This window comes from Monodelphis domestica, chromosome 1 (genome assembly GCF_027887165.1).
Source record: "Monodelphis domestica isolate mMonDom1 chromosome 1, mMonDom1.pri, whole genome shotgun sequence".
Taxonomy (NCBI): Eukaryota; Metazoa; Chordata; class Mammalia; order Didelphimorphia; family Didelphidae; genus Monodelphis; species Monodelphis domestica.
This window is the reverse complement of record NC_077227.1, coordinates 83,122,720-83,133,744: the sequence shown is the minus strand read 5'-3', so window position 1 is coordinate 83,133,744 and position 11,025 is coordinate 83,122,720. Positions and strand designations below refer to the sequence as shown.

General features: G+C 44.2%; 1 protein-coding gene across 1 annotated transcript; it reads left to right on the top strand.

Moving 5' to 3' along the window:
• The first annotated feature begins 134 nt into the window (after positions 1–134).
• Positions 135–8,000, top strand: HHEX (hematopoietically expressed homeobox). Its single transcript, XM_001367244.4, has 4 exons — positions 135–583; positions 3,722–3,900; positions 4,597–4,647; positions 6,746–8,000. The coding sequence occupies exons 1-4, from the start codon at positions 205–207 to the stop codon at positions 6,968–6,970; spliced, it is 834 nt and encodes a 277-aa protein (XP_001367281.1). The 5' UTR covers positions 135–204; the 3' UTR covers positions 6,971–8,000.
• The last annotated feature ends 3,025 nt before the right edge of the window (positions 8,001–11,025 follow it).

Sequence of the window (11,025 nt, the reverse complement as noted above, 5' to 3'; positions counted from 1 at the left end):
GTCCAGGGGCAGGGGCGGGAGACGACTCTCGGGGCCCAGCCCCATTGGCCACAGGGCCCTGCGGCAGGAAGGGGACAGGGACTAGGCGGCCCCACCCCGAAGCCGGACGAGCCTATCGCCTGGAGCTCGAAGCCCGGATAAATGTAACGCCGGGAGGCGGGAGGGCTGCTCACAGAGGGGCTGCCAGCTAGCCAAGCGGCAGCCATGCAGTACCCGCATCCCGGGCCCGGGGCCGCTGTCGGGGTACCCCTGTATGCGCCCACCCCACTGCTGCAGCCCGTGCACCCGACGCCCTTCTACATCGAGGACATCCTGGGGAGGGGGCCCGGGGCCCCGCTGCCGCCAGCTGCTCCTACCCCCACCCCCACTCCTACTCTGCCTTCGCCCAACTCGTCCTTCACCAGCCTCGTGTCCACCTACCGGACCCCCATCTACGAACCCACGCCAATCCACCCCGCTTTCTCCCATCACCCGGCCGCGCTGGCCGCCACCTATGGGGCGGGCACCTTCGCGGGGCCTCTCTACCCCTTCCCCCGGACGGTGAACGACTACACGCACGCCCTGCTCCGGCACGACCCCCTGGGTAAGGCGGCCGGGGGCAGCGTGGGGGGAGTGTGTCACCCGCTGGCGACAGCGCTGGGGCGTAGGCTCTGGTCCCTGTCGAGGGCGTGGGCGGGCAAGCGCAAGCAATTGAAAGTTATAGAAAAAGCCATAGAAAACGACAGCCTCGGCCTCTTTCGGTGTGCGCGGCCTAGGGAAAGGAGCTGGGGCTGGCCCGCTCCGCCTGCCCTCCCTCCGGTCTTGCTATTTCTCAGTCGGGACTGACCACACTAGTGACTCAGATTGGTTTTCCTGCCCCTCGCCCACTTACCCTAAGAAAAATAGCTGCGTGGCAGTGTGTGGTCGGAACCAGACTGGCCCACGGGGTATCTCTCGGGGTAGCCGCTGGACTATAGCAACAAGCTTTCGATGCCTTGAGCTTAATTTATTATTGCATTCGCTATAGGGAGTCAGTTCTTGGGGGGAATGGGTGTGGGAGGCGGCGGGGCCGAGTTATGAGGGGTCAGGGAGAACGGAGATGGTGCACGAAAGTAAGTGGGTTCGGGGGAACCCAGATCCCCTTGCGGCACTGATAGCTTTAGGCAGCCCTGGTGCTTACAAGGCTGGACTTGGTTCAACAAGTTTGTGCAGCGAAAAGAGCCTGACCCTTTCCGTTCATACAGGAAATCTTGAGTTCTCGATAGGAGTAAATCTGGTTTCAGAAGCTGTTAAGTGTTTTCCTGGCTGCATGGAGCAGCCCCTTCCCCGGGAGTCGTGCACACTGCTGATTATTTTATCGACATCCTCAATACAGACAAATTCAGGAAACACTCGACTTCTGATAGCCGGGATCCGTTTTTCTGATATTGTTCATTTCCTCTGTGTGGGATGTGACTTTATGGCAGCTAAAATAACCAGTTGCTTCCTATTTTTTTTTTTTTGAGGCTGTTTTGCACCAGTCTGTAGGCTGACGCAAGCAAAATCTCGAAAAACAATGCTAGATTTTCAAAGGTTTCAGCCGCAGACCGACGGGACGGACACACCAAAGAGCGCAGAAATCCCTGGACATTGGAGGGGCCAAAACCCAAATAGCCTTCCCTCCCAAGCATGCTACGTTTAATTTTGTCTGCTTATTGGCCCGTGCCCTTTTGCTGGCCAGTTGAGCAGTGATTGCAACTCTTGTGAATCCAAGCCCAGGGACCAGTCCCAAGAAATTTGCCTCAGTTTTGCCCGGGTCTACGTACATTTTCTTGGATGCATTGTTAAAACGTAGATGCGGGTGTGAGTGTCTGTGTGTGCAGAATAGGCTAACTTTCCCCCTGTGGAATGGGGGGGGGGGGTTGTCGAAGCCCATCCCGGTAAATGAAAGATTAAAGGAGCGCATCCATAAATAGCTGCCCTTCTCTGCAGCTACAGAGAAAACTTGGGTTAGAGCAGGTTACCTTAGTTAGATTACTGTTGTGGTTCCAGGTTCTCTGGGACCGACTCCCAAGGACCCCTGAGGCTGGCACTCGGGGAGGACGTTTGCACAGAGAATGCAGTGAGTTTCCTTGGGTTACGACTGTGAAAGAGCAGAAGGAAGCATGGGGCTTTTCGAGATAGACCAACAGGAAACACATTGACGGAAATGTTGCCATAGCCCTAGGGGTGGCTTTAACTGGCCTCCTCAGAGAGCCTGGTGTGAAATCAGAGGAGCCAGAAGAATCACACTTAACGAAGATTGAAAAGTCTTGGTGCACCCTGGACCTTAGGCGAACCAAACCCCAATCGCAGAGGGACCTTTATGGGAGAAACTTTATTTTTTTGCCTATGAAAACTTTTCTTGTCTCCATGTCGGCTAATAAAGAAACAGTATAACGGGCCACTTTTGTATATTTTTGGTATGAGATCCAATCCTCCTGGTGTGTTTGAGCCGTCTCCCTCCCCCCTCAGGGTCTTTGCCAGATGAATGGTGGTATGGGCATGGGACCTAAGTGGCCCAGTGGATAGAGAGACAGGCTCAGAGACAGAAGGAAAGTTCTGGGTTCAAATGTGGCCTCAAGACACTTCCTAGCCGTTTGACCCTGGGCAAGTCACTTACCCCCATTGCCTATTCCTTACTGCTCTTTTGCCTTGGAACTGATATCCAGTATTGATTCTAGGGTGGAAGGTAAGGATTAAAAAAAAATAATACCATCTTATACAAGAGTTTTCCTCAAAATATTCATGGGAGTATGTAGATACTGTTATTCCCTCTTTACAGATGCTCTCTTTATTCCAGCTGAGGATTGGAGAGAAATGCATTGCTTTTGGAATTGAGTTCTGGTTACGTGCCAAATAAAGATTATACGGCTAGGCAATTAAGTACCTACTATGTGAAGGCATTGTGCTAATGGCTCCAGTTACAAAAAGAGGCAGACAGCCCTTGCCCTCAAATAACATAATCTAATGAAGGAAGCAACAAGCAAACAAATATATACAAATGGTATAGATAAGATAAATAGGAAGTTATTAGAAGAGAGAAATCACTGGAATTAAGAGAAAAAATGACTTCCTATAGAAAATGGGATTTCCATTGGGACTTAAAACGAAATCAGGTTAGTTACTAGCTAAGTTAGTAAGTGACTTTGTCAGGACCACAACCTAATTTTTTGACTCCAAGTCTCAAATTAGATATTTTTAATTGCTATGTAAATGATCTATGATTTACTATGTGGTGTATGGAGTCAAGAATGACACAGCTAAAAGTCTGAATAAATTGTTATTGAAAAGTCCCAGAATTTGCTTGAGTAAAAAAAAAATGTGTGTGTGTGTGTGTGAGAGAGAGAGAGAGAGAGAGGTCATCTTACTTATCAACCAAAAGAACCTGATTTGGAGCCAGGAGACCCCTTTGTTGAAATCACTATCCACACTTAATTGTGTGACAATAAAGCTAGTTACTTTAGTTTTTTGAAACTCGGATTTCTCCTTAATAAAATGGTATTTTTGCTCAAATGAATGACCTGCCTCATGGGATTTTTTGTGAAGAAACCACTTTATACAAATTGCTGTGTAGATTATGTTGTATTTCCCCCTAGCACCACTGGAGAAATGGGCCAATGAGGAGTCCACCATCTTATTTAAATATAGGAAGGACTGGAGACTCAGTGGTTTGGGTAGTCAAGGTTACGCTGACTCTACCTTTTTCCTTCTTCCTCAATAGGCAAACCCCTTCTCTGGGGCCCCTTCATGCAGAGGCCCCTACATAAAAGAAAAGGAGGACAAGTAAGGTTCTCCAATGACCAAACCATCGAATTGGAAAAGAAGTTTGAGACCCAGAAATACCTTTCCCCACCTGAGAGGAAGCGCCTTGCCAAGATGCTACAACTCAGCGAGAGGCAGGTGAGCTGGAGAAGTGATAACCTTGGAACTCTGGGAAAACTGTGGATCAGAATGGGGAAAATGAAAGGACAGAAAGGGATGGTTTAGGCTAAGAGCACCTCATCTAAGACTCTTAGGCCCTATGTAGGTGAACATTGGAGAAATATGTAGCTCAAATCTTTTAAATTATTTTGACAGTGTCAAAGTACCTTCCATGATTAGCGATGCATTATGGTACAGTGGTAGATCTTAGGAACCACTTGTGGCTTTGCCTCTTGCTAACTTAATTGACAAGTCACTTAAGCCTAATTTTCTTTGTTAAACAATTGTTTCCTTAGATGACATATGAGTTAACTTGACTTCCTACATATAAACCATGAAATACTTTAGTTGGCAGATGTGTGTGTGTGTGTGGGGGGGGAGGAAACAGCACCTGGGCACAGCTGGTACCCTGCCACTAATTTAACTTATCTAAAGCTATCTCTATAAGTTTAAGCTTTATTTGTTATCTGTAAAATGGAGAGAATAACGCAGGCACTAGCTGTTGTGAGCCACGGTGCTTTGCAGAAGTTTGTTTAAAAAAAAACAAACCCAACCCGTCTTGCATCTACTAGTTGTGGCCTCGGACCCCAGTGTCCTTCCGACCCCACTTCCAAATAACCCCTAGAAGGTCTGCATCCCAAACAAGTGGCAACGGGTCCTTTTCTCTCTCTCTAGGTGAAAACCTGGTTCCAGAATCGGCGAGCCAAGTGGAGAAGGCTGAAGCAGGTACGAGACTCGGTCTGGTTGCTATAGCAATAACTCTTTTAATGATCTTATCTTCTAACGGGATACCTATTCGGAGTTGTATGCAAAAGTCATCCCCGGGGCTATTTAGCCTCTTCACCTTGATTAAAAAGGCAAACAGTCTTTTTGGCATCCCGGAGGACTCGGCCAGGCGGCACTAACGCTAAAAGCGCCTAATGCAGTCAGTTCCGATGGCCATTACGGTGGGGGTTTCACACACTGGCTATTAAAGGACCACGCTAATTGTTTTATAAACCCATATGCTGTTTATCTAATTAACGCAGGAAAGATAAAGTAATTGCCAGTAAATGACTTAAGCAGTTATCTTTGGGGAGAATATTGTTTCTTCTATTGACACAATTATAATAAAACCAGGCAGGACTGGTGGGTAAATAGAAGGAAACAAACACCTTGGAGTCTATTTGTTCGGCTGCACACACAATGAAAATATCAACTATTTTTAACTCCTACCCCAGCGGCCCTGCTTAATTCCGGCAATAAAGGGGAAGAGGTTCTGAAATGAGAGAAAAAAACTCGATCTGCTTTACAAATACAATTGAAGCTTTTCCTAGGGAGACTCGGCTCTGCAGAAGTTGGGAGGCTGGAAGAAGCGGCCTCGGACTCGGTCTCTTCTTTGTATCTCCAGCCGGGGCCACGCTGGACAGATAGTTGTGGCTTAATTAATGTTTGTTGAATGGAATAGAATTGTTGAATTGAGCTAAAAGGCAATTATCCCCCTAATTCGGTTACAGAGTTTGTCAAAGCTCTCCTGGTGTTAAGAATCCGGGACCGATTTGGGGCAATCTGCACTGATCAAAGTTACCTGATTAATTGCCGAGTTCTCCGTTCTACTTTGTTGCCTATGAGTGGCTTCCAGTTTAGTAGAAAATGGAAAATTTCAGGTGTTCATGAAAGCATCACATTTTAGAACTTTTGTCTTCTTGAAAACAACACATAAAAAAAGAAAACAACACATGATCGCAAAACTAGTTCACTTATCATTTAATTCCCTACGGAGGTGGGGAGCTTGATCCCAATTTTAACCTTGAGTTTATTTTCACTCATCTCTGGGGCAGGTTTTTTTTTTTTATTCTTCCCCCAGAAGTTTTTGTTTTATTTTGTTTTCTTCTTTAGATTTTAAATAAACCGCAACTACTTTCTTCTCAGTTAGGAGCAAGCTGCCAGTTCTGTATTTATTTTACTACCTGGCTCTCATTGCATGCCTCTCTTCTGCAAAGAATCTTCCCATAATGCCGAAGACCTTCCCCTGAAACTGCCAGCATTATAGCTGGGCTGTCCTTTTTTCCGTGGCTTTGACTTCTCTGCTCAAACATGTTGTCTTGTTTAGACTTCACTCCATGGAAGAGATTGTAAATTGGATTTTTCTTAATCATCTTGAAAGTATTAATTCATTTTACAGTGCTGGTATTTTTTAATGTCAAGGAAATTTTATTAGTGGATAAACCATGCCAATGCATCTAGTGAATGCAAAAAAAGGAGGGAATTTACATTGATCTTTATTTAAAAAAATAATTTCTTCAGACAATTTTGAAATCTCTGGAGTGGGCTGATGTGAAATGTTCAATTAGCACAATTCCATTATGGAAGTATACTCCTGGTGACTTTTTTAGTCTTTGGGAGATTTTAACTTCACTTTGATAATGGCAGCTTGTTTCTTTCTCTAAAATTCTTTCGTTCATTCGAAAAGCACTTATTAAGCAACTATGTGGAGATTGGGGGTGGGGGGTGGGGGAGGAGAATGGCCCCTGCCCTCAAGGAGTTTATTTTCAACTGGGAGGGGAGGGAACCAAAATGTACATAGATAAGTGGATACAGAATAATTTCCATGGAGAAGGCTAGAGCTACCAGGGAGAGTTGAATGTGTTAAACATACCCTTTCACCCCAAAACTGAGACTTTAAGCTTTTGACAATCTAACTCAGCAAGCTACCAATAACTGAGCACTTTTAACAAGACCTGCTTAGTATTAAAGAACAAGAATGAATTCTAAAGCCAAAATGTTAGACAGCCCATTTCCCGCTACTCTATATCCAACTGCCATTTTTATTCCTTTTATATAGGAAAACCCTCAAAACAAAAAAGAGGAATTGGAAAATCCGGACCACCACTGTGATCAGAGACAAGATAACTGTTTGCCCAGTGACCAGGCGAAAGACCTCTCTCTGGATAGCACACAATGTTCTCCCTCCCCTGCTTCCCAGGAAGATTTGGACTCAGAGATTTCAGAGGATTCTGATCAGGAAGTGGACATTGAGGGGGATAAAGGCTATTACCAGGCAGGATGATGATCGGACACCAGGAACCTGAGCAAAACTAGACTTGGAAACAGTAACATTTATTTTCTTTTAATTGGAAGATCTCTATGGAAGAGCTGAGAAAAAAAAATGAACCAAAGGAAATTCACTTTCTTATCAGAAACATTAACAATTTGGTGTTTTGGCTAGTTAACAAATATACATGTTAACCTTGATTTTTTTTACAAAAGAAATGTCTGTGTTTTGATTTTAAGTTGTAATGTTAAACGTGATTTTGCACCGATTAAGCATATTTCCCCAAGTAAATTGCCGCAGCTGGTTTACCAAATTCTTGATTTAATGAAAACAAACAAACAACCCAATAGGTAGTTTTAAAGGTTTAATTACACTCTGTATTGATGCTTTTCCTATTCCAGATCTATGATCTATTTAACAGCACAGGAGATTCCTTGTGTTTGAAGTCTCCCAGGGTGGACCCATTCCCAAATCCAGGTAACCTGGATGCCACTTTTTTAAAAAGTGAATTTAATTTTTTTTTTTACTTTTATCTAAAACTCACAGCATACCTGTCTTAAACCTGGTTAAACTTGGAATTATTTCAGAGATTTGCCTGTTAATCTTGCTCTTTTGTCTGTAAAATATTCTGGATAAGATGCTGCCTTCTGCAATGTCCGATTATCTTCCAGTAACTATTTGACAAGAAACTGTGATAAAGGGCGTGACAGGCTATTGAAGAGAAACTGACTTGTCATTTACCAAAACTAATCTCAAATATACTTGCAGTAGCAGGCTGAATTATATATATATATATATATATATATGTATGTAGATTGTAGATAATTCTTTGTGGTTTTATATTGTTCATTGTTTATATCGTGTATATACATGGTCACTGTAAAAAAAAAAAGACAAACTGACAAGCTGGTATCTTTTTTTTTTTTAAGAGAGAAATGTGTCTATAAAACAAATTCATTGAGGAATCAGCTGGAGGCTGCCATGGCATTCTGTTTTTGCTCTGTCAGAACTTGCCAAATATATAGAATTCTCTGTTTCTGTTGGATCAGTCTGAGCTGTTCTTGGTTTAGGAATGAATTTTCACCATCGCTGGGGTTGCTGGATTTGTATTTGTATTTGCCCAATCCTAATCCTTCCTATCTCTTTACGCAAATGTGTGAGAATGAGTTTTGCCTCGCACCTTTCTGGGATAATGTTAATTGGTGTTGGGGGAGGCTTGACTGAGGCAAGGCCAGCAGCAATTATTGAGAAAGTGGGCCTTGGGGAAGAGAAGAAGAGCGGCAGTTCTGTGAACCAGCTGATAAGTGGTCAGTATGTTTAGAAAGAGAAAGGCGAAGGACAGAACTGAAAGTGAGTAGGCCTGCTCTTGGGCTTCCCCCACCCCCTACCCTTTTCCCCAGCAGCTACCCAGGTTGTATTGATTGATTTGCGGCAGGAGCCTTTGGCTGGGCTCTGGTTGCCCTTGACCTGTTTGAGTCAACAGTCCCCCCTCCCACCCCCCACCCCGTCACAATTTTCAATTAGAAACTTTTGGAAATTGGCTTTTAGAAGACAGAAGGAAATAATAGTGAGGAAGAAAGGATAGCCATGAACTGGCACTATAATCCTGGCCCAGTCATTGTATATCGTCCCCAGTAAAATGGAGGAGGTTGAGCTAGAGATGGTCCTTAGATGCTAAATCCCAGGATCTCTCTGATAGTTGTTGATCTCTAACTTTCATATGTCTAAGATGAGTTACCTGGGATCTGGCTGGAGAAAAATGGGTGAAATCCAGGTACAGCCCACCTGTATGCACCCCAGGTATCTGGGTAAACCAGCAGAGACCTTTAGGAGGGGCAGTGGCCTCAGTTTACAGACTCACAGAATTTGAGAGTTAGGTGTTAGCTTGGCCGCCATAAAGTTCAGCCTGAAAGGGGACCTCATCTTAAAGGGGCCATCCAGCCTCTGCCCATTCCACTTTTGGACATTTGTAATTGTTAGGAAGCTTTCCCAGAAGTCAAACATGAATTTGCTTCTTTGCAACTTCATTATTCTAAACAGAATAGGTTGGATTCTTCTTCCTCAAGACAATGCTTTAGATATTTGAGGAGTTATGTCCCTCTCCCTCCCTTCTCTGGGCTAAACATACCTGGTTTCTTCAGCTAGTCCTTATATGACAAGGGCTCAAGGCTCTTCACTCTCCTGGTTGGGCTCCAGCTTACCAAAGCCTTGTGGTGACCAGATCTAAGCATAGTTCTCTAGCTTTGGTTAGAGTACAGAGAGGACTGGCAAGTTCTCCATGAATGGAATCCACAATCATAACAGCTTTTTCTACCACTGCATAGTTTCTCCTCTGCCCCAATCCTAGGCTGAGTGCAGGGCATGGTCTAGGAAATTCAGCAATAGGGAACTAATTGGTGAATTGTTAAGGCTAAGGTAGCGTGGAATTGGGAAGACCTAAATTCAAATCCAGGTCCAGCAGTGTGACTCTGGGCAAGTCACTTAATCACTGCCTGCCTCAGTTTCCTCAGCTGTAAAATTAGATAACAATAGCACCTCCCTCCCAGAGTTGTTGTGAGAATCCAATCAGATATTGGTAAAGTGCTTAGTACAGTGCCTGGCATATAGTGGACACTATTATTTATAAATATTTGTGCCTCCACTGAGTCTCTAGGTGGAAGACAGGGTCATTTGTCCAGATAGCAGCCCAAGGAGTACAAGTGAAGATCTTGGCGCTGGAAACTTTCAGTTACAATGAACAGCTTTACTTTTTAGTTGAATGATTAGTTATAGTGGACAGGAAAATGAATGGGTTCTAGTGTACAGAAACTGAAGGAAGGAGGAATATGTGGGTGGGATATTTGAGCATTGATGAGTAGAATTCAGCATACTGATGAGGAGTTTGAAGGGTTGTGGGCCAAAGTGATTTGGGAGGAGAAGGCCAGTATTGATGGGCAGTAAATGGAAAGGCTCTGAAATCAGTGCTCTGATTGAGAGCAGCCTTGGGAGAACTGATTGGATCTAGGTCAGAATTTATTAAATTCTTTATTCTCTTTAATTTAGTCCCTTTTGTCTTAGGCAAGAGGTGACCATTGTTCCGTTTGATTGAAGTTGCTCAGGTGCTGACAGGAAGAGTGACTTACAAGATAGTGGATGGGAGAAATTCTCCCTTCATCTCTCATAACTAAATAGTGCATCTCAGCATTGGAATCCTGGGTCTGCAAGAGAGAATTAGGGTAGCTTGGACTTCAGGGAACTGAAGGGAGGGAGCATTGAGATCTCTCTGAGTCTGCTGAGACTGATAGGGGAGAGGTATGAGCTTCTTGGATTATGGTGATGGGCTGGCTCGGAATGGTTCAATTTTATCGTCTTAGATTTCCCAATGAGAGTCAGATCTTGAAGTCTAAAGCAGTGTTCAAGTTTAGCCCAGAGTTTTCTGGGCTAGAAATTACTTTAGAGATCAGTCCCTCTTGTCGGATGAGAAAAACAAGGATCAGAGAGATGTAATGATTTGTCCAGTGCCATCTGATTCTTAAGTGTCAGAGCCAAGCCTAGATACTGTCTCCCAACCAGCATTCCCTCACCTAGGGTCCTTTAAATGCCCCGTTTCCAAAATTTCTTTCCTGGTTTTGTCCCAGTCCAGAGTTTCCTTGACCCTCCATCAGAACCCATCGGGACCCCTAGGGTGTTTGCTCAGCCCCAGCCTCCAGGGCTAACCCTTTGAATGGGGTTGCATCACTGATTTCAAAGGTCATAATTGGTTTTTGACTGAAAATAAAATCTGTATGTGATTTTAGGGAACAAGAAGCTTGTGGGCTGATTATTGAATTAAAACAATTCCGAAATCGGTGTGTGTGTGTTGCTCCTGGAGATAACCCCTGGTTAATGTTTATAGCTCCCAAATAGCTTCAGCATGAGAATTGGGGAGGGAGGAAGCAGGAGAGAGACAGGCTGTGGGTACTCTCAAATGTCAATAGAAACTAAGCCTAGTGGAATCTGAGTTTAAATGAAAGTTATTCTATCAAAGAAGGACATTTCCTCATTTTGGCATTTCCAAAACTGGACAAAACGTACAGAACAGTAAAATGTAA

What these genes read in the sequence shown, in the direction of transcription:
- HHEX (XM_001367244.4), top strand. Translation starts at nt 205, where the DNA reads ATGCAGTACCCGCATCCCGGGCCCGGGGCCGCTGTCGGGGTACCCCTG. An exon ending in GCTCCGGCACGACCCCCTGG is followed by an intron (nt 584 to 3,721) that starts GTAAGGCGGCCG and finishes CTTCCTCAATAG; the next exon opens with GCAAACCCCTTCTCTGGGGC. An exon ending in TACAACTCAGCGAGAGGCAG is followed by an intron (nt 3,901 to 4,596) that starts GTGAGCTGGAGA and finishes CTCTCTCTCTAG; the next exon opens with GTGAAAACCTGGTTCCAGAA.